The following is a 19,047-nucleotide window of genomic DNA, read 5'->3' on the forward strand; positions in this document are numbered from 1 at the left end:
GCGGTCCCATCCAGTTACGTCGCCACGCCGCGCCAAACTCTGTTGGCAGTTGAGATGTCAGGTCGGGGAGTCTGCTCCTGCTCCTGCTCGTCTCTGCGCTGAGCTGAGCTGAGCTGAGCTGAGCAAATGAGCGGCTAAATAAACACATACGCACCGCATAATGTAAGTATTTGACCTAAATATTAATTTAAAAAATATCTAAGTTTAGTTTAAAAACCGTTAACGACGCTGTGTCCGTCCGTTATAGACGTCCGTGTTAGCTAGTCTGTTGTTGTTGCTGCTGCTGTAAGTTAGCTCATATGACAGTTAGCAAATATTTTTAATTTAGTTCAACTTAAATTATCTATTTGAAAACATGAAAGCTTATCGATTAACGACCTCTCGGTGTGATACAGCGACAGCCAGCTCAGGTCACTTTAGCCTGGTCACTGCGGTCTAACAGTAACGTTAACAGTGTCCAGTGTTGTGATGGAGCAGCTAACGTTAGCTGGCTGCGGTTGTTGTTGCTAACCGGTGTTGTGGCCCTACTGGTTCCTAATTTAACTGGTTACGGTGCTGAACAGCTGCAGATGTTTTGCGCTCCCTCAGCAGATTCGTCACAAATTCACAAACATACACAACATATTACCAGCGAGTTTCAAGCCACAATTCACATCTACCGCGGCGAATATGCTGCTGTGAGTGAGCACTAACAGTTACGTACCAGCCACATGGAAAAAAAAATAAAGTGGAGAAAAAATAATCTTCACATATTTGCGTGGGTCGGGACTCGATCTCGCTTCAGCAAAACCAATTCCACCACTAACCACCTGTCTACCTCTGTGAGCCACTCAAGCTCGCAGGTGCCCGCCGCTTCACTGGATATCAGTCAATTACGTCACTACAGGTAACGTTTTGACTCGAGCTGATCTCAAACAACTGGTTACCATCGGTTTGCCTTTGAAATACACGGACAATGCCTCGGTGTTTATTGTTCTCTTTCCTCCAGTCTAATCAACATATTCAGCGCTACACTTCTCTCCGCCCAACACTACACACTATGACAAAGCCTGTCGTGTTGAGAAAGTGATGAACTAGCTCGGAAATACTGTCAAAATACGCTGAACAATATGTAAACAAAAGCCAAACACTTGAGCCACTGCATGTGTACATGGTTGAAAAGTACGACTTGCATTTAATCACATTACTGTATTGCGAATGTTTTGTGTACTTACATTTCTTTACACTTCTCTACAGATCTTATAAAACGCACAACGTATTTATTGGCGTGCATTAAAAGAAATGTTCACTTGAAGTCGCCGTGGTTCGAGGAAGAGCAAGAGGTGAAGTTAGCCTGTTTCTGCCTTGTGGCTATGATGCGTTCAAGGGAACAGGGCAGCGTCGGACGTGAGTCGATTGTTTGGAAATGATTTATAGAATGGTCTGATGCTTTAGATTTCGTGTGCCGACATATTTTATCATTGCCCTTTGTAAAGGTATACATTTTAATTAAAACTAGTTTGACATTCACAGAAAAAACTGACGAACTAAACAGTTTTTGGTCCATGGCGATCTAAATGGCCGACGTCCGACGCTGCCCTGTTCCCTTGAACGCATCATAGCCACAAGGCAGAAACAGGTGGACTCAGGTAACATCTCTTCCGCGAACCACGGCGACTTGAAGTGAACATTTCTTTTAATGCACGCCAATAAATACGTTGTGCGTTTTATAAGATCTGTAGAGAAGTGTAAAGAAATGTAAGTACACAAAACATTCGCAATACAGTAATGTGATTAAATGCAAGTCGTACTTTTCAACCATGTACACATGCAGTGGCTCAAGTGTTTGGCTTTTGTTTACATATTGTTCAGCGTATTTTGACAGTATTTCCAAGTTATTTAATCACTTTCTCAACACGACAGGCTTTGTCATAGTGTGTAGTGTTGGGCGGAGAGAAGTGTAGCGCTGAATATGTTGATTAGACTGGAGGAAAGAGAACAATAAACACCGAGGCATTGTCCGTGTATTTCAAAGGCAAACCGATGGTAACCAGTTGTTTGAGATCAGCTCGAGTCAAAACGTTACCTGTAGTGACGTAATTGACTGATATCCAGTGAAGCGGCTGGCACCTGTGAGCTTGAGTGGCTCACAGAGGTAGACAGGTGGTTAGTGGTGTAATTGGTTTTGCTGAAGCGAGATCGAGTCCCGACCCACGCAAATATGTGAAGATTATTTTTTCTCCACTTTATTTTTTTTTTCATGTGGCTGGTACGTAACTGTTAGTGCTCACTCACAGCAGCATATTCGCCGCGGTAGATGTGAATTGTGGCTTGAAACTCGCTGGTAATATGTTGTGTATGTTTGTGAATTTGTGACGAATCTGCTGAAGGAGCGCAAAACATCTGCAGCTGTTCAGCACCGTAACCAGTTAAATTAGGAACCAGTAGGGCCACAACACCGGTTGCTAACGTAATGACGTAATGCAGCCGTTGAATTTTAATTTGAAAGGGTCTAAACACAAACAGAGAGCTCCTTTATTTGTGAATGAAGCCATCTAAGTTATGAATATGGTGTTTTAATCTTAGCGTCTGGTGATCTGAGAGGGGCTAAAGCTGCAAGTGTGTACTGTGTGATACAATTGAGAGTTCATGAGATTTGTATGGTTTTATATCAAGTATTATAAAGACCATGTTGTTGTCTAAAGTGCAGCCTAACATTATGATACTACTAATCTGTGCACGCTCGGTACTATTTAACTGTTAATTGTGTTTTCCCTGGGTGTAAACTGCTTTGCCCTTTCCCCTCTTTTACTCCTGATATCATGGAGAATACTGCACATTTTTTCTAGTCTGTTTTGCACTTCTAGAGTGATAACACTGACATAACAATAAGGAGCACGTGTGGACTTAGAGTGACAATTATAAATGGCTGAGTCATGATCTGACAGGTCAAAGCCCAACAGAAGTGCTGCATGTCCTGTTGTCACAACCAGTGATAGATAGATGTTCTCTGTCCAAAGGGCTGGTCACAGTCACATATTGAGAGTTGAAAATCTGACAAATCACATGTGAAATTCAGTAAAACGTCACACTTGTGGAATATTTCTTTCTACTGTGTGAAAACCTAGCTAAAATAATGTAGTCTATTACTACAGATTTCCAGTAGATCCACCTTGAAGCTTACAATGTAGTTTGTGTAGCTTTATTAATATGTTAAAACTATACAGAAAAGTGTTTTTATGTAGATTATCTTAACTGCTATTTAATTGGGTGGATAAAATAATAGAAAATAACTTTAATCTTGATAAAAACTGAACGTCTAGTGAGGATTAATTGCAGGAATGTTGTGTTACAGTGCTAACAAGTGAGCTAGGAGTGTAGTTATGTAAGAGGGAATATATTTTCTCACTAAATCCACAACAACAACACTAGTAGTCATTGTGTTAGTTATTCCATAGGCAGCCTGCTAAATCCTTATGTAAGTAAAACATCAGCAGCACACTTTAGTCAGGATTATGTTTTGTTTATCTCAGTCACGTTTAACAGAGAGTTTGTGTTCTGCAGAGAAGCCAAAGGAAGGACAGAGGAGACTGCGGTGATTTACAGACATGGGGGGGTTGATATCCCGATGGAAGGTGAGTGGACCAGAGAAAAGAGAGATAAATCAAAAAGCACATTAAAGAGGAAAATGAAATAGATGTGTTAAAAATGCAAAAATAAAAGACAGGATGAAAGATGGAGAAGCACTTAGCAGGATAGAAGGGTTTTGATGGATTGCGCTCCCGAGGGAGAGAGAAGGAGCTACAGAGTCCTGGGACTGACATTTTAAAGGTCACCTAGATTACAGGCATTTAAGGCATTTGTATAATGTGCAGCCAACTCCCCCAAGCAGCACTGGTATAATCTTTAAATCAATCCCAAAACACTCAGCAGCTGCTGTGGAGAGATGAATGAAGAGGCCCGGCTCGGCTCGGCTCGGCTCGGCTCGGCAGTCTCCGACCGGCCAGTCGGGTTTTTAAATCAGGTTTGAGCCAAGAAGTTATTTCTCAGTCAGCACTGATTCAAAGTCGACGATTTCTGGCAGTGTTTGAGAAAATTTAAATGTCTCATCCGGCCGTCGACACACTGAATCCTGGACCCGAGGTAGATTAAGTTCATCCACTATTTTTAGACATACTAGAGAAGTCAAAGGGAACGAGACGGCACGAGAGAGATTCACCCCGGTACATCCACATTATCTTTGTGCTGAGTCAAAGGGAAGTATCTCTCCACTCTTGTACAGTACAGGGTTTTTTATTGACACGTTACACAGGAACAGAACTGATGATAAGTCACAACTGTTCATCACTGACCGATCAATCAGTCAATCAGCTCTGGATGTGAGTGACTCTGATAAATAAACCCAGTCTGAACTCTTCTCCTGATGATTTTCCCAAATCTTCCCCCTCGCTCCAGGCGAAGCAGACGACAGTGGAGCAGCTGGAGAGCCTGGATAAGGTACTGATGAAATATTGACTCATAATGGAGAGGAACACACAGCAGAAATTATTAAAGTTACAGCTCTGGAAAAAATTAAGAGACCATCACTCCGAAGTGTTCTTAATAAATCAGCTTCTACATGTTTGGCAGCTGTTCGATTGAACCAGATCTTATATAATGAAGATTATAAAAACCACTGCAGCGATCAAAAATTGGGGTTATTCCACCAATGTTGATTTCTGAACTCTTCCTAAGAAAATTAGTGTTGTGTTTGTGTTTAAAAATGAATATGAAGTTGTTTTCTTTGCATTATTATTATTCCAGGTCTGAAAACACTGGAACTTTTTTGTTAATTTGACTAGTTGTCATTTTCTGCAAATAAATGCTTTAAATGACAATATTTTTATTTGAAATTTGGGAGAAATGCTGTCAGTAGTTTGCAGAATAAAACAAACACATAGCTATAAAAAGCAAAACCAGAGAAACGGATCATTTTGAAGTGATCTCTTCATTTTTTCTAGAGTTGTAGGTTATGACAGAACAAGAAAAAGCAGGTTTAAAGGACAATTCCAGGCGAATTCAACTCGGGGGGTGTATGTTCCTATCATTTTAGGTCTAAAAGAATGAATCTGAAGATTTTCAGTTTAATGTCTCCTGTTTTGCGGTAGTTGTGTCTGTCCCTGCATCGCCACGGCAGCAATGAATGGGAGTGGATGTAAGTTCCGCTGTTTAGGCTGTTTACATCCCTCAAAGCCGCAATTTTTTTCCACAGACAGCATCAGATGGCGACTCAAACATGCACCAAAAAGTTTATTTACTTCAACCAAGCCGACATGTTTGTAAAACTAGATCTAATTCAAAGTCTCCCGGAGTCTCGCGCGAGACCCAGTTGCCGTGCGCGGTGTGTTCACATGCAGTGGGAAAAGCTCCCGTTTGTGTCATAAACACAGGAATATCAACTCTTTACTTGCTTCAAGTAAAAAAAACTTCTCGGCGCATCTTTGAGTAGCCATCTGACGCTGTCTGTGGGAAAAAATGTACACTTCAAGCAAGTAAAGAGTTGATATTCCTGTGTTTATGACACAAGCGGTAGCTCCTACTGCGCCTGAATACACCAACGCTGCAACTTCGGGTTCATGCGAGACTCTGGGAGACTTTGAATTAGATCGACTTTTACAAACATGTCGGCTTGTTGAAGTAAATAAACTTCTCGGTGAATGTTTGAGTCGCCATCTGACGCTGTCTGTGGAAAAACATTGCGGCTTTGAGGGCTGTAAACAACCTAAACAGCGGAACTTACATCCACTCCCATTCATTGCTGCCGTGGCGATGCGGGGACAGACGCAACTACCGCAAAACAGGAGCGATTAAACTGAAAATCTTCAGATTCCTTCTTTTAGACCTAAAATGATATGAAAATACACCCCAGAGTTGAATTCGCCTGGAATTGTCCTTTAACTCAGCATAATGTCATTAATCCTGCTCAGTGACTGAGGTCAGGCTCATAACGAAGCAGATGCTTTGCCTCATTATTTGATTTCCATGTTTTCCTCCATGTCAGGACATCAAAGAGCTGGAGGAGTTCAGAGCCAAGAACCAGCGTCTGCAGAAGGTGAAGGAGACAACGCATCAACAGCACACAGCGGTTTTATCACAGTGTGGTTTGTTTTTAACTCATTTGTGTGTTTGTGTTTGTGTTAGCTGTGGGTGGGCCGGCTGCTCCTCTACTCGTCGGTGCTCTACCTCCTCACCTGTTTCATTGTCTACTGTCTCTACCTGCCGGAACAATGGCTATACAGAATCGCAATGGCGCTGCCTTTCTTCATCTACCCCGTGCTGTGAGTGTGTTTTCTTAACCACTTCAAAAAAAACAAAACAAGTTAAACGGTTTTGGATCTAAAGTTCAGAATGAAGAAAAACTACATTTCTCACATTACCTCTGTTTTTTTTATTCTCCTCCCCCCTCAACAGAGTGTGGTTCATCAGGAAGTTCTTGATTTTCCTTTTTTCTAAACGCACAGAGAGAAACAGTAAGTTCCACAACACATACAGTAATATATCACTTTACCTAACTTTAATAACCTTTGACTGACTGTGTGTTCTTCCTGATTTCTGGTATTTTACTACCTCTGTTTGTCTCTGTAGCTAAATATTCTGTCACCATAAAGATAAAGTAGTATCAATAAACACTGCGTTTATTTTATAACCTGCCATGTAAAGTCTCCTCCACTTCCAGATGTTAATCCGGTCATAATGTTTGTTTGTTTTTAGGTGATAAACTAGAAGATTTAAAAGCTTCCAAGAAAAAGATTGTAAGTTTCTGATTTCTTCACAGCTCACCTTTCATTTATTATTTTTATTTTATTTTCTACAGACACAGTTTGGATGTTGTGTTAACAACATGTAAACTCTGTGTGGTTTGTGTTTTAACAGCTGGAGGAAGTGATGGAGACAGAGACGTATAAAAACGCCAAACTCATCCTGGAGCGTTTTGATCCAGAGGCGAAGAAGAAAGCTGTGAGTGTGGACTTCTTCTTCTTCCTCTTCTTCTTATTTGATTTAAAAAAAATCTTTATTCCATCTTCTGTTGTCTGACCTTTGTTTGTTGCCGGTGTTTCAGGAGCTGGAGTCGACTCCGGTGCGTCCTCAGATGACTCCCAGACCAGGACAAGGTACAGAAACTCACCTCAGTTAGTGTTGCTGAAATTTCCAGAATTTGCCACCCTCCCGGGAATACCAAATCTCGAAAAAAAAGTAATAGGATACATTTTAAAATTGCTTTAAGGCTACTACTACTCAGGGTTCTTACGGATCCTTAAAAAGTCTTAAAAGGCATTGAATTCATTAATCTAAAAACAAGGCCTTAATTGGCATTAAAATGTCTTAAATCAATTTTTCAAACGTCTTAAAAATGTTAACACTTGGTAAGTGGGATTTTATGATTGTAATTAGTCTCAAATCTCAAAATAATTGGTAACATTCTAGAGAAGTTAGTGGCGGCCGTCACTGCTAAATTTCTTACCGCCACCAGCTCCCAAATAATCCCCCCCCCCAATCATTCATGTAGCAGTCACTTTACCTTGGACCACATAGGAAAGTGGGTAAAATTGTCCCTAACCCTATGTAATTGATGTGGTGACGGTCTTTTTTTTTTTTTTTTTTTTGCATTTGTGTTTATTGTGAAGTCGGTCTTAAATTTCATTTCAAGTGGCATTAAAAACGTCTTAAAAAGTCTTAAATTTAAGTTGGCTTAAGCCCTAGGAACCCTGACTACTACTTCTTTTTTTTTTCTTCTACTACTACTACATACATTTCGACAATACAACTATATTAAAATGTTTTAACTTTATGTAGGAGGATGAAAACAAATGTGTCACACACTTTTCTCCACTAATCAAACTGCGACACTTGGAAACAAAGAAACAGTAACAGTTATAAAGTTGAACCATCAGAGACTCCAAAGGTGCTTTTATAAAGTATATACAAGTAACTTTAGACTAAAACAACAACATGTTATCCGTCTTTGTCCATCGCTGACTGAATGTAGGAGATCTAAACAAAAAAATTATACATTTCACACAGTTTATTGAGCGTATATAATTAGTTTAGGTCATTATGAAGGCAACATAATTAGAAAATACTCCCGGGAATTCTTTTTTCCTTCCCGGTATTAAATTGACTGACCATTTCTCCTGTGCAGAGCTGCGACACCGAGGCATGGCCATGAGGCCGATGCCGGGGGGGACGCCACTCGCCATGACCATGACGCCCCCACCTGGAGCCCGTCCTCCTCTGGGGCCCGGGGGGACGCCTGTGGGTGAGTGGAGACAGAGAGACACACTTAAAGGGATAGTTCAACATTTTGGCAAAAGGGCCCATTGCCATAATCCCTATAGTCATGGCAGTAGGTTTGTTACCTTTAATTGTCGGTGCAAGCTGTTTTTAGAACGGTGGAGCAGAGCCGTGAGCTGCTCAGAGCTACGCTACGGAGGCTCATGGGATTTCTTGGTTTCCCTCGTCAAACTCATCAAATACACAATCCAACAACTCCACAACGCTCTGGTGGACAAGTTGTGAGCTGCACATTCACCACGTTATGAGATAATAACACAACGTTACCAGACAGAGTTGTTTTAGAGGGAAATTCATGCAAAACCGCAGATGCACGTTGCCTTCGGGGACAGTTTTTCATCAAGCAGTCTCTGTATTTCCCTCTAAAACAACTCTGTCTGGTAACGTTCTGTTATTATCTCATAGTGTGGTGAATGTGCAGATCACAACTTGTCCACCAGAGCGTTGTGGAGTTGTTGGATTGTGTATTTAAGTTTAAGTTTATTGTTGTCATTGCATAAAAAACATATACAACGAAATTTCGTTCAGCAGTCTCCTATGAGCAGCAAAGAGCTAAAAATCAATAAATCAATAAATAATTAAGTTTTTGCACAAAATAAAGTGCAATGTGCCAGTCAAATAAATACATCAATATATTAAAAACATATATTACATTACATTACGTTGGGAGCTAAGCAAGAGATCCACAGCCCTTGGATAAAAACTGTTCTTTAACCTCTGGGTTTTAGCCCGAAAGGTTCTCAGCCTTCCTGATGGGAGCCTGCTGAACAGGCCATGTCCAGGGTGTGAGGGGTCCATCAGGATTTTGGAGGCCCTCTTGTGGAGATGGCTCTGGTAGATGTCACTGAGGGAGGGAAGAGTGGAACCCACAATCCACTGCGCCGTTTTAATAACTTTCTGCAGGCTTTTCCTCTCAGCAGAAGTGCAGCTACTGCTCTGAGCAGCTCACGGCTCTGCTCCGCCGTTCTAAAAACAGCTTGCACCGACAATTAAAGGTAACGAACCTACTGCTATGACTATAGGGATTATGGCAATGGGCCAATTTGCCAAAATGTTGAACTATCCCTTTAACATCACCACAGTTTGTCACAGTGTATCGTCAGTTGTACCGGACCTCAGGCGTCCGGGTCATGGGCGAAGGACCGAGTCAGAGACAACCGGACCAGACCGGGTCCGACCGGTCTGTGGTTCTGGTCCGGTTGTCTTTGACTTGGTTCTTCTGGACATTAGTCTGTGTCCCATGTCGTCTCCCTACAGACCCTGTCCCTCTCTCAGCTCCAGGGGGACCACCGGAGAGATCTGCTCTGTCGGCCTCCGTCCTGCAGGGGGCGATACCCAGAACCCCCTGCTCCCCCATCCCTGGTGTAGGTAGGTGCTGCTGAGGCCGCTCAGCGCGTCTGAGGACACAAACCATACAATGTGATAAACTTAATTGTCCCCATGGAGAAATTTATCTTGGGCTGCACATTTCATATCTTGCTACCACAGCAACACAGATGCAATCGACATAACATAAAACTTAATGTGCCATTGAGAACTCATTACAGAACAGAAATATAATAATAATATGTATAATAGAAAAGAAAGCACCACAACCCTGCAGCCTTCACATTTTTTTATTTATCATATTAATTGAGTTTGGCACAAACTCATTTTTAAAGTGGTTAAACTTGAGAAAAAGCTCCCGCACACTGTCTCACTCTCTATTAATTTATTAAAGCAACGTTTCGGTCACAACTATGACCTTCATCAGGCATATGGAAAACATTTCAAACATGATTCATATATATACAGATATTCTCGGTGGGACTGACCAATCAGGGGACTGGGGGGCTCAACTTGTGATGAGCTTCACCTGTTGGGGGGCAGCAACATTCAATTAACATCTTCAGGTGTGCTGAGACCCTTCACCTGAAAGTGGTTAAACTTAAATAATGTGAGCTGATGTGAACAGGAAGTAAGTTGTTAACTCTGCAGAGGAGTGTTTGCAAAAAAAATATGACAAATGAGTGAAAAGGTAGATTTATTGTTGGTATATTTTCTTTATTGAATTCTCTTTTTCTTAAAGACTCAGTAGTAGTCAGCAGCACGGCACCACAGAGAGACACACATTTGTAAGACAAACCTCATCAGTACAATGTACAGGGATCAGCTCATATCACCAAAAACCAAATAAATAAATAAATAAACAACTGACCAACTCTAAATCATTCAAAAAATCTCAGATGACAAGGTTGTAATTATGGTGTTGTAAGTAAGATACAGGAGTGAAGCAGGCTGGTCAGGTATTCATTCATTCATTCATTACCTGTGTTGTATAGACCCCTTCGCGGCCTACGTCACTGTGAGGTTAAGACGTTCACTGGAGGGTTTAAATTAATTCTGAACAAATGTTATGCTCAAACAGGCGATCATGGGCTTTCAGAGGTTTAGTACATTTACAAGAACTACTGTAGCAGAAAATAGAGATAGACCCGGCCGGGCGTCTGTTTGACTTAGCTTTTATTTGAGAATTTACGGTACATATGACGATCTGGAGTCAACTTTTTAAAATAAAATAACACTCACGGTCTCTGAGGGTGGGTGTACTAACATATTCACTAAAATAAGACTTTTCCTCGTCCATTCTTGAAAAAACAGTCCGTTAAAACATGCTAACCAGCGTTTACAAGCTACGGCGTTTTCAGATGTTTTGCCTCCAGCTAAGCCCCGCCCACCCGGATGTTTACAATCTGTGAAGGGGTCTATTCACCACTTGTTTCTTTTTAAAGGGCCAGTCCTAAAACATCTCAGTTTTCACGTCTCAACAGCTGCAGAGTTGTGTTTTAAAACCAAAATGTAGCTTGAAGTTGTTTGTTTTATTAAGACAAACAATAAAAACTGAGACTGATGTGTGTGTGTGTGTGTCCTCTCTGTATGTGTGTGTGTGTGTGTGTGTGTGTGTGTGTGTGTGTGTGTGTGTGTGTGTCGTGCAGGCCTCCACCCCCCCGGTCCTCCTCTAGCCCGCCCCATCCTGCCCAAAGACAGAGGAGCCGTGGACCGAGTCATCGAGTACCTGGTGGGGGACGGACCTCAGAACAGGTGGGAAGGAAACACTCAGTCTGTCTGAATGACCAGTTCACCAAAAACACCATAAACATCCCATAATATGTCTCTTGTCTTGTCTTGGTTTCTATAGATACGCGCTGATCTGCCAGCAGTGCTTCTCCCATAACGGCATGGCGCTGAAGGAGGAGTTTGAGTATCTGGGTGAGAAAAGAGACACAAGGAGAAACTGTGGGGGGAGACAGAGGGGGAGAATAATACTCAACTGTCTCTACCTCTCCTTCTCTCCCACCTTCCTTCTCTCTTTCTCTCCCCCTTCTTTTCTCCCTCCCTCCCTCCCTCCTTCTCTCTCTTTCTCTCTCTCATTCTCTGCCCCCCCCCCTCTCTCCCTCCTTTCTTTCCCCCCTCTCTCCTTCTCTCCCTCCTTCTCCCATTCTTTCTCATCCTGTCTCTCCCTCCTCTCACCCTCTCTTTCTCCCTCCCTCCTTCTCTTCCTCCTTCCCTCCTTCTTTCCCTCCCGCCCTTCTCTATCTCTCCCTCATCCCTTCTCTCCCTCCCTCCATCTCTCTCTTTCCCTCCCTCCCTGCCTCCCGCCCTCCTCTATCTCTCCCTCCCGCCTTCTCTTCCTCCTTCCCTCCTTCTTTCCTTCCCTCCCTCCCTCCCTTCTCTATCTCTCCCTCCTTTCTTCTCTCCCTCCCTCCATCCCTTCTCTCCCTTTCTCTCTCCCTCCTTCCATCTCTCCCACCTTTCTTCTGTCTTTCTCTCCCCCTCCTTTTCTCCCTCCCTCCCTCCTCTCCCCATCTCTCATACCCCCCGCTCCCTCCTTTCTTCCCCCCTCTCTCCTTCTCTTCCTCCTTCTCCCATTCTTTCTCATCCTGTCTCTCCCTCCTCTCCCCCTCTCTTTCTCCCTCCCTCCTTCTCTTCCTCCTTCCCTCCTTCTTTCCCTCCCTCTCTCCATCTCTCTCTTTCCCTCCCTCCCTGCCTCCCGCCCCCCTCTATCTCTCCCTCCCTCCTTCTCTTCCTCCTTCCCTCCTTCTTTCCTTCCCTCCCTCCCTCTCTCCCTCCCTCTCTCTCCTTCTTTCCCTCATTCCTTCTCTCCCTCCCTCTCTCTCCTTCTTTCCCTCCTTCCTTCTCTCCCTCCCTCTCTCTCCTTCTTGCCCTCCCTCCCTTCTCTATCTCTCCCTCCCTCCCTTCTCTATCTCTCCCTCCTTCTCTTCCTCCTTCTCTCCTTCCCTCCTTCTTTCCCTCCCTCCCTTCTCTATCTCTTCCTCCTTCCCTCTCTCCCTCCCTCTCTTCCTCCTTCCCTCCTTCTTTCCCTCCCTCCTTCTTTCCCTCCTTCCTTCTCTCCCTCCCTCTCTCTCCTTCTTGCCCTCCCTCCCTTCTCTATCTCTCCCTCCTTCCCTCTCTCTCCCTCCTTCTCTTCCTCCTTCTCTCCTTCCCCCCTTCTTTCCCTCCCTCCCTTCTCTATCTCTTCCTCCTTCCCTCTCTCCCTCCCTCTCTCCCTCCTTCTCTCCTTCCCTCCTTCTCTCCTTCTTTCCTTCCCTCCCTCCCTTCTCTATCTCTCCATCCTTCCTTCTCTCCCTCTCCCCCCCCCCTGCAGCCTTCCGCTGTGCGTACTGTTACTTCCTGAATCCGGCCAGGAAGACTCGTCCTCAGGCTCCGAGGCTTCCAGAGTTCAGCTTCGAGAGGAGGCTGAGAGCCGAGTCCCGTTCCCCCGGTCCGGCCCCTCGTTCTGGGACAGACACGGAGGAGAGTGCGCCCCCCTCTGGAGGTACAGAGAAGCACACACACACACACAGACACACACACAGCAGCAAAACTGAAGTCACGCTCTGTGTATCTCTGCCCTACTCACTCCATGTGCTAACCCCCCTCCCCGTGTTATAAAAGCTTCCTAACTCAGAGCTCCAGTCGAACTTTTTTGCATTTGTGTTTGATTTGTGTTTCTGTAACTGTGATGAAGTCGACTCGTAGCCGTCGAAACAACAAAAAGGTAAAAGGATGAAACTCCGTCACCGTCAAACATCAACTCCTCTGTCCCACAGGAAGCAGCAGAGTGGAAGACGACTATTTCATTCACCTTTATTGGAGAAAACAGATTTTTTTCTCCCTTATTTATTCTTGTTGTGCTCTGAAAACAGAAAACACAAAAACATCTGGTAACCCTTTAATTTACAGGCCGCTAATTATTTGATAATGTCAAGAAATAGCCAAGAAATAACAATTGATTTTCTTTGTAGAGCACCTTTCAAATCAAAGTTACAAGGTGCTTAACAGTAAAATGATTAGTGCAACTAAAATACATAACATTAAAATACAGATATACAGAATAAAAAACTAACAATAATAAAACAGAATCAGTTTATAAAGGTCGTAAAAGTTAGTTTTAAGAAGTGATTTAAAAGCGAAAGTTGTGTCATAATGTCTAGAAATAGCCTAGAAATAACGGTCAATTTCATAGTAATGGCATGTGTTTCAAAAAGGCAAAAGATTACACATGCTTTTCAAGATTTGAATTTTTTGGGAAAGGCCAGATTTTTTCTCCACCAAGTCGTTTAAATCAATCAATCAATTTCTTGGCTATATTTCTCAACATTATTGTGAAATTGACCGTTATTTCTTGGCTACTTCTAGACATTATGACGCAATTACTTTGTGATTTCTTGACATTATCACGTAATTAACGGCCTGTAAATTAAAGGGTGACCAAACATTTTTCACTTATTATTTGATTACTGTTAAATATTAAATGTCTTGGTCAGACTGCTGCTCAGTCAGTGTAACCAGATTGTAACAGTAGCGGCACAGATACGTTCAACAGATGATGATGATGTGATCTCGCCTCTAGCCGCGGCTCCAGCTCCGTGGAATCTGGTCCACAGTTTCCGCATCCAGCAGAGTCCAAAGACCCCCGAGACCGGACCTCAGCAGAGTCCAGGTTCCCTTCCCCCCTCCCTCCCCCCCACAGTCCCTCCTCCTCCTCCTCTGTGATCTGACATGACATGACCCGATCGGATGAATTCAATTACCCAATAATCAATAACCGGCCGTTACCAATCAGCTCCTCCTTCTGATCTGATCGCAGCAAAACAACAGTAACAGAGTTTCCAACCAGAACTGGGTCAAACTGAGTTCACAAGTCCATTATACAGTGAAAAAGGCCACAGCAGCTCTGCCCTACAAAGGCAAAGTGCAGTAGTAGTTTTTGACCAATCAAAAGTGTGGCATATTCTCTTCAATCTGGTAGAATTTGATATTGGTACTGCCAAAATTTCCAGAGTTATTGGGCTTTTTATTTCGCTGTCCATCCAAAAAAGCACTGTGAAACCAAGGCAAATGTGCAGTATCTGCACCAATACCAAGGCAAATGTGCATTATCTGCACCAAAACCAAGGCAAATGTGCATTATCTGCACCAAAACCAAGGCAAAAGTGCATTATCTGCACCAAAACCAAGGCAAATGTGCAGTATCTGCACCAAAACAAAGGCAAAGTGCTGTATCTGCACCAAAACCAAGGCAAAAGTGTAGTATCTGCACCAAAACCAAGGCAAATGTGCATTATCTGCACCAAAACCAAGGCAAAGTGTAGTATCTGCACCAAAACCAAGGCAAATGTGCAGTATCTGCACCAAAACCAAGGCAAATGTGCAGTATCTGCACCAAAACCAAGGCAAAGTGTAGTATCTGCACCAAAACCAAGGCAAATGTTCAGTATCTGCACCAAAACCAAGGCAAATGTGCAGTATCTGCACCAAAACCAAGGCAAATGTGCAGTATCTGCACCAAACCAAGGCAAAGTGTAGTATCTGCACCAAAACCAAGGCAAATGTGTAGTATCTGCACCAAAACCAAGGCAAATGTGCAGTATCTGCACCAAACCAAGGCAAAGTGTAGTATCTGCACCAAAACCAAGGCAAAAGTGCATTATCTGCACCAAAACCAAGGCAAATGTGCAGTATCTGCACCAAAACCAAGGCAAAAGTGTAGTATCTGCACCAAACCAAGGCAAAGTGTAGTATCTGCACCAAAACCAAGGCAAAAGTGCATTATCTGCACCAAAACCAAGGCAAAAGTGCAGTATCTGCACCAAAACCGAGGCAAAGTGTAGTATCTGCACCAAAACCAAGGCAAATGTGTAGTATCTGCACCAAAACCAAGACAAATGTGCATTATCTGCACCAAAACCAAGGCAAATGTGCAGTATCTGCACCAAAACCAAGGCAAAAGTGTAGTATCTGCACCAAACCAAGGCAAAGTGTAGTATCTGCACCAAAACCAAGGCAAAAGTGCATTATCTGCACCAAAACCAAGGCAAAGTGCAGTATCTGCACCAAAACCAAGGCAAAAGTGCAGTATTTACCACAAAACTGTCAAAATTGGTCACAAAATAAATGGGTCAGAAAGACAAACTACAAAATACATTTAATTCAGTCCACCACCTTTATCTAATCAATTATAGACTTGGTAGTTATTCATAATTTGATGCTTAAACCGGACAATGAAAAACACAAAAAGCTGTTTTTCTCAGTTTGGCTTTTTTAACAGATACTGAACTTTGCCTTTGTAGGCCACAGCTGAAGATCTGCTGGAGCTGAACTTTGAAACTTAGAAACAAAAGTGCAACCGCACACTCAAAACTCTGTGCATATATCCATTTACTTACATTTTTTTTTACTATTTTTTATTTACTTAAAGCCTTAGGAGGTCATTGTGAACGTGTTCAGGCTTCTTCTACCTTGCAATAGATTCATATGTGCACAGTGTTTTGAGTGCGGCTGCTGCTATTTTGTTGTTTTTACATTTTATAAAATTCCTCCAGAGTTTGTTTCTATAGTTGCTTCTGTTAAAAACTGAACTGGTTTTATCTGAATTTAAATTAAAAAACAAAACAACTTGTTTGCCCCAGCTCTGGTTTCATGATCGATTTACACTTCTCTTGATTTTCTGACATGTTTTGATTTTATTCCATGAGTCTTTAATAGTTTGAGTCTCGTTCAGATGGGATGTACGTATTTCTACACGGGTCATTTCTGTAAAATAAAGAATATAAGAGAGCTGTTTAATTGAAAATGTGATAAAGATGAAACTTAAATAATCATAGCTCCTTTTTTAAAAATTTTTTTACCCATAATCCCCCTGGAGGATGAATCCTGTCTGAATGAGGCTCAATCTGACCTCTGATCAGTTTCATTGAGTCTTAAATTGTGTAAATATTGGTCTCTTCTCTGTCTGATCCGAATGAATATTGATTGATTGTTGATGATGAATCTTGACTTCACTGTGAACGATCAATAACCACATGTAAAGATAATATAATTATGTCGTTAACACGTCTGTATCTGAACCAGCAGAGTCTGTGGATGTTTCTCTGCTTTAATTCTCCACCTGAAGCTGCTGCACATATTATGGGATGTTGGTGAAGGTTCTTCCTCCTCACGGTGTCGTTCTGTTTAACTGATCTCAACCTTTAACGCAGTGATTTTGACTCTCTACAACCAATGTTCAGTTTATTCTCTTTCTTTCTTTCTTTCTTTCTTTCTTTCTTTCTTTCTTTCTTTCTTTCTTTCTTTCTTTCTTTCTCCCTCCATCTTTCTTACTCCCTCCATCTTTCTTTCTTTCTTTCTCCCTCCATTTTCTTTCTTTCTTTCTTTCTTTCTCCCTCCATCTTTCTTTGTCTTTCTTTCTTTTTTCTCCCTCTCCCTCCCTCCATCTTTCTTTCTCCCTCTCCATCTTTCTTTCTCCCTCTCCATCTTTCTTTCTTTCCTTTTTTCTCCCTCTCCATCTTTCTTTCTGTCTTTCTTTCTCCCTCCATCTTTCTTTCTTTCCTTTTTTCTCCCTTCTTTCTTTTTTTCTTTCTTTCGTTCTTTCTTTCTCTCTCCCTCTTTCTGTCTTTCTTTCTCCCTCCCTCCATCTTTCTTTCTTTTTTTCCTCTCCATCTTTCCTTTTTTCTCCCTCTCCATCTTTCTTTATGTCTTTCTTTCTCCCTCCATCTTTCTTTCTGTCTTTCTTTCTCCCTCCATCTTTCTTTCTTTCCTTTTTTCTCCCTTCTTTCTTTCGTTCTTTCTTTCTCTCTCCCTCTTTCTGTCTTTCTTTCTCCCTCCCTCCATCTTTCTTTCTTTCTTTCTCTCTCCATCTTTCTTTTTTCCTCCCTCTCCATCTTTCTTTCTGTCTGTCTTTCTTTCTTTCTTTCTCCCTCCATCTTTATTTATTTCCTTTTTCTCCCTCTCCATCTTTCTTTCTTTCTCCCCCTTTCTTTTGTTTTCTTTGTTTTTTTCTTTGTTTGTTTCTTTCTCCCTCCATCTTTATTTATTTCCTTTTTCTCCCTCTCCATCTTTCTTTCTTTCTCCCCCTTTCTTTTGTTTTCTTTGTTTCTTTGTTTCTTTCTCCCTCCATCTTTATTTATTTCCCTTTTCTCCCTCTCCATCTTTCTTTCTCCCTCTTTCTTTTGTTTTCTTTGTTTCTTTCTTTGTTTCTTTCTTTCTCCCTCTCCATCTTTCTTTCTTCCTCACTCCGTTCTTCTACTTCTGTAGAAATGTCTGACTCTCCTGTTTCCTCCTCAGACGAGAGAGAGATGGGAGAAGACGACGGAGCGGCTCAGGAGGTGGAGAAGGAGGAGGAGGAGGAGGTGGAGAGTCGTTCAGAGGAGCAGCAGCCGCTTCAGCAGGAAGAGGAGGAGGAGGAGAAGGAGGTGGTAGAGGAGGAGAAAGAGGAGGGGAGAGTGTTGGAAGAGGAGCAGCGTCACAGCGCCCCCTGTCAGACAGAGTCGTAGCTGCAGTGAAGTCCAGACGACGACCCGAGGGGGAACGCGTGATCGCTGTCGGCACCGACTACGACGGACGGGCGGCGTTTTAAAACAACACAGACGAAGGACGACGACGAAGAAAAGAAGTGATCGACAAAGAAAAGAAGTGATCAGAGTCAAACGTATTGATCGTGTGTTGTTGAAAACGCTGCTGAGATGAGATGAGATGATTGTAGTTTTTAATCTGAAGGCTGTTTTGTTTCTAGGTTACTAGTTGAGTAGTTGAGTTGGCTGCTGCTGCTGCTGATGTTGCTCTGTTTCCGTGGAGACAACAGACAAACAGCTTTAGTTTGATAATAATTTTAAGGTTCACACAGTTTTTGTTTGTTAGGTTTAAAGGGGATAGTTCAACATTTTGGCAAATTATCCCTATAGTCATAGCAGTATAGGTTCGTTACCTTTAATTGTCGGTGCAAGCTGTTTTTAGAACGGCGGAGCAGAGCCGTGAGCTGCTCAGAGCTACGCTACGGAGGCTCATGGGATTTCTCGGTTTCCCTCATCAAACTCATCAAATACACAATCCAACAACTCCACAACGCTCTGGTGGACAAGTTGTGACCTGCACATTCACCACGCTATGAGATAATAACACAACGTTACCAGACAGAGTTGTTTTAGAGGGAAATACAGAGACTGTTGATGAAAAACTGTCCCTGAAGGCAACGTGCATCAGCGGTTTTGCATGAATTTACCTCTACAACAACTCTGTCTGGCAACGTTGTGTTATTATCTCATAGCGTGGTGAATGTGCAGGTCACAACTTGTCCACCAGAGCGTTGTGGAGTTGTTGGATTGTGTATTTGATGAGTTTGATGAGGGAAACTAAGAAATCCCATAATGAGCCTCTGTAGCGTAGCTCTGAGCAGCTCGCGGCTCTGCTCCGCCGTTC

At 42.6% G+C, this 19,047-nt stretch overlaps 1 protein-coding gene and 1 long non-coding RNA gene across 4 annotated transcripts in view; both read left to right on the forward strand.

Moving 5' to 3' along the window:
* Positions 1-19,047, forward strand: part of LOC146973073 (uncharacterized) — a 430,259-nt gene that overhangs the window by 409,856 nt on the left and 1,356 nt on the right. The window lies entirely within an intron of this gene.
* On the forward strand, positions 14-18,534 carry lnpk (lunapark, ER junction formation factor). 3 transcript variants are annotated; one of them, XM_085799333.1, is made up of 16 exons: positions 14-162; positions 3,544-3,614; positions 4,435-4,476; positions 6,020-6,070; positions 6,160-6,296; positions 6,430-6,488; positions 6,730-6,770; positions 6,892-6,975; positions 7,079-7,130; positions 8,159-8,275; positions 9,586-9,678; positions 11,286-11,391; positions 11,489-11,559; positions 12,956-13,126; positions 14,204-14,293; positions 17,917-18,534. In XM_085799333.1, the coding sequence occupies exons 2-16, from the start codon at positions 3,588-3,590 to the stop codon at positions 18,123-18,125; spliced, it is 1,350 nt and encodes a 449-aa protein (XP_085655459.1). In that variant the 5' UTR covers positions 14-162; positions 3,544-3,587; the 3' UTR covers positions 18,126-18,534. The 3 variants fall into 3 exon arrangements, with proteins under 3 accessions (XP_085655459.1, XP_085655457.1, XP_085655460.1); XM_085799331.1 differs by having other exon boundaries at positions 9,568-9,678; positions 17,917-18,533; XM_085799334.1 differs by lacking the exon at positions 14,204-14,293 and having other exon boundaries at positions 9,568-9,678; positions 17,917-18,527.

Source organism: Trachurus japonicus, chromosome 15 (genome assembly GCF_045865225.1).
Source record: "Trachurus japonicus isolate A0001 chromosome 15, Traja_1.0".
In the NCBI taxonomy this organism is placed as follows: domain Eukaryota; kingdom Metazoa; phylum Chordata; class Actinopteri; order Carangiformes; family Carangidae; genus Trachurus; species Trachurus japonicus.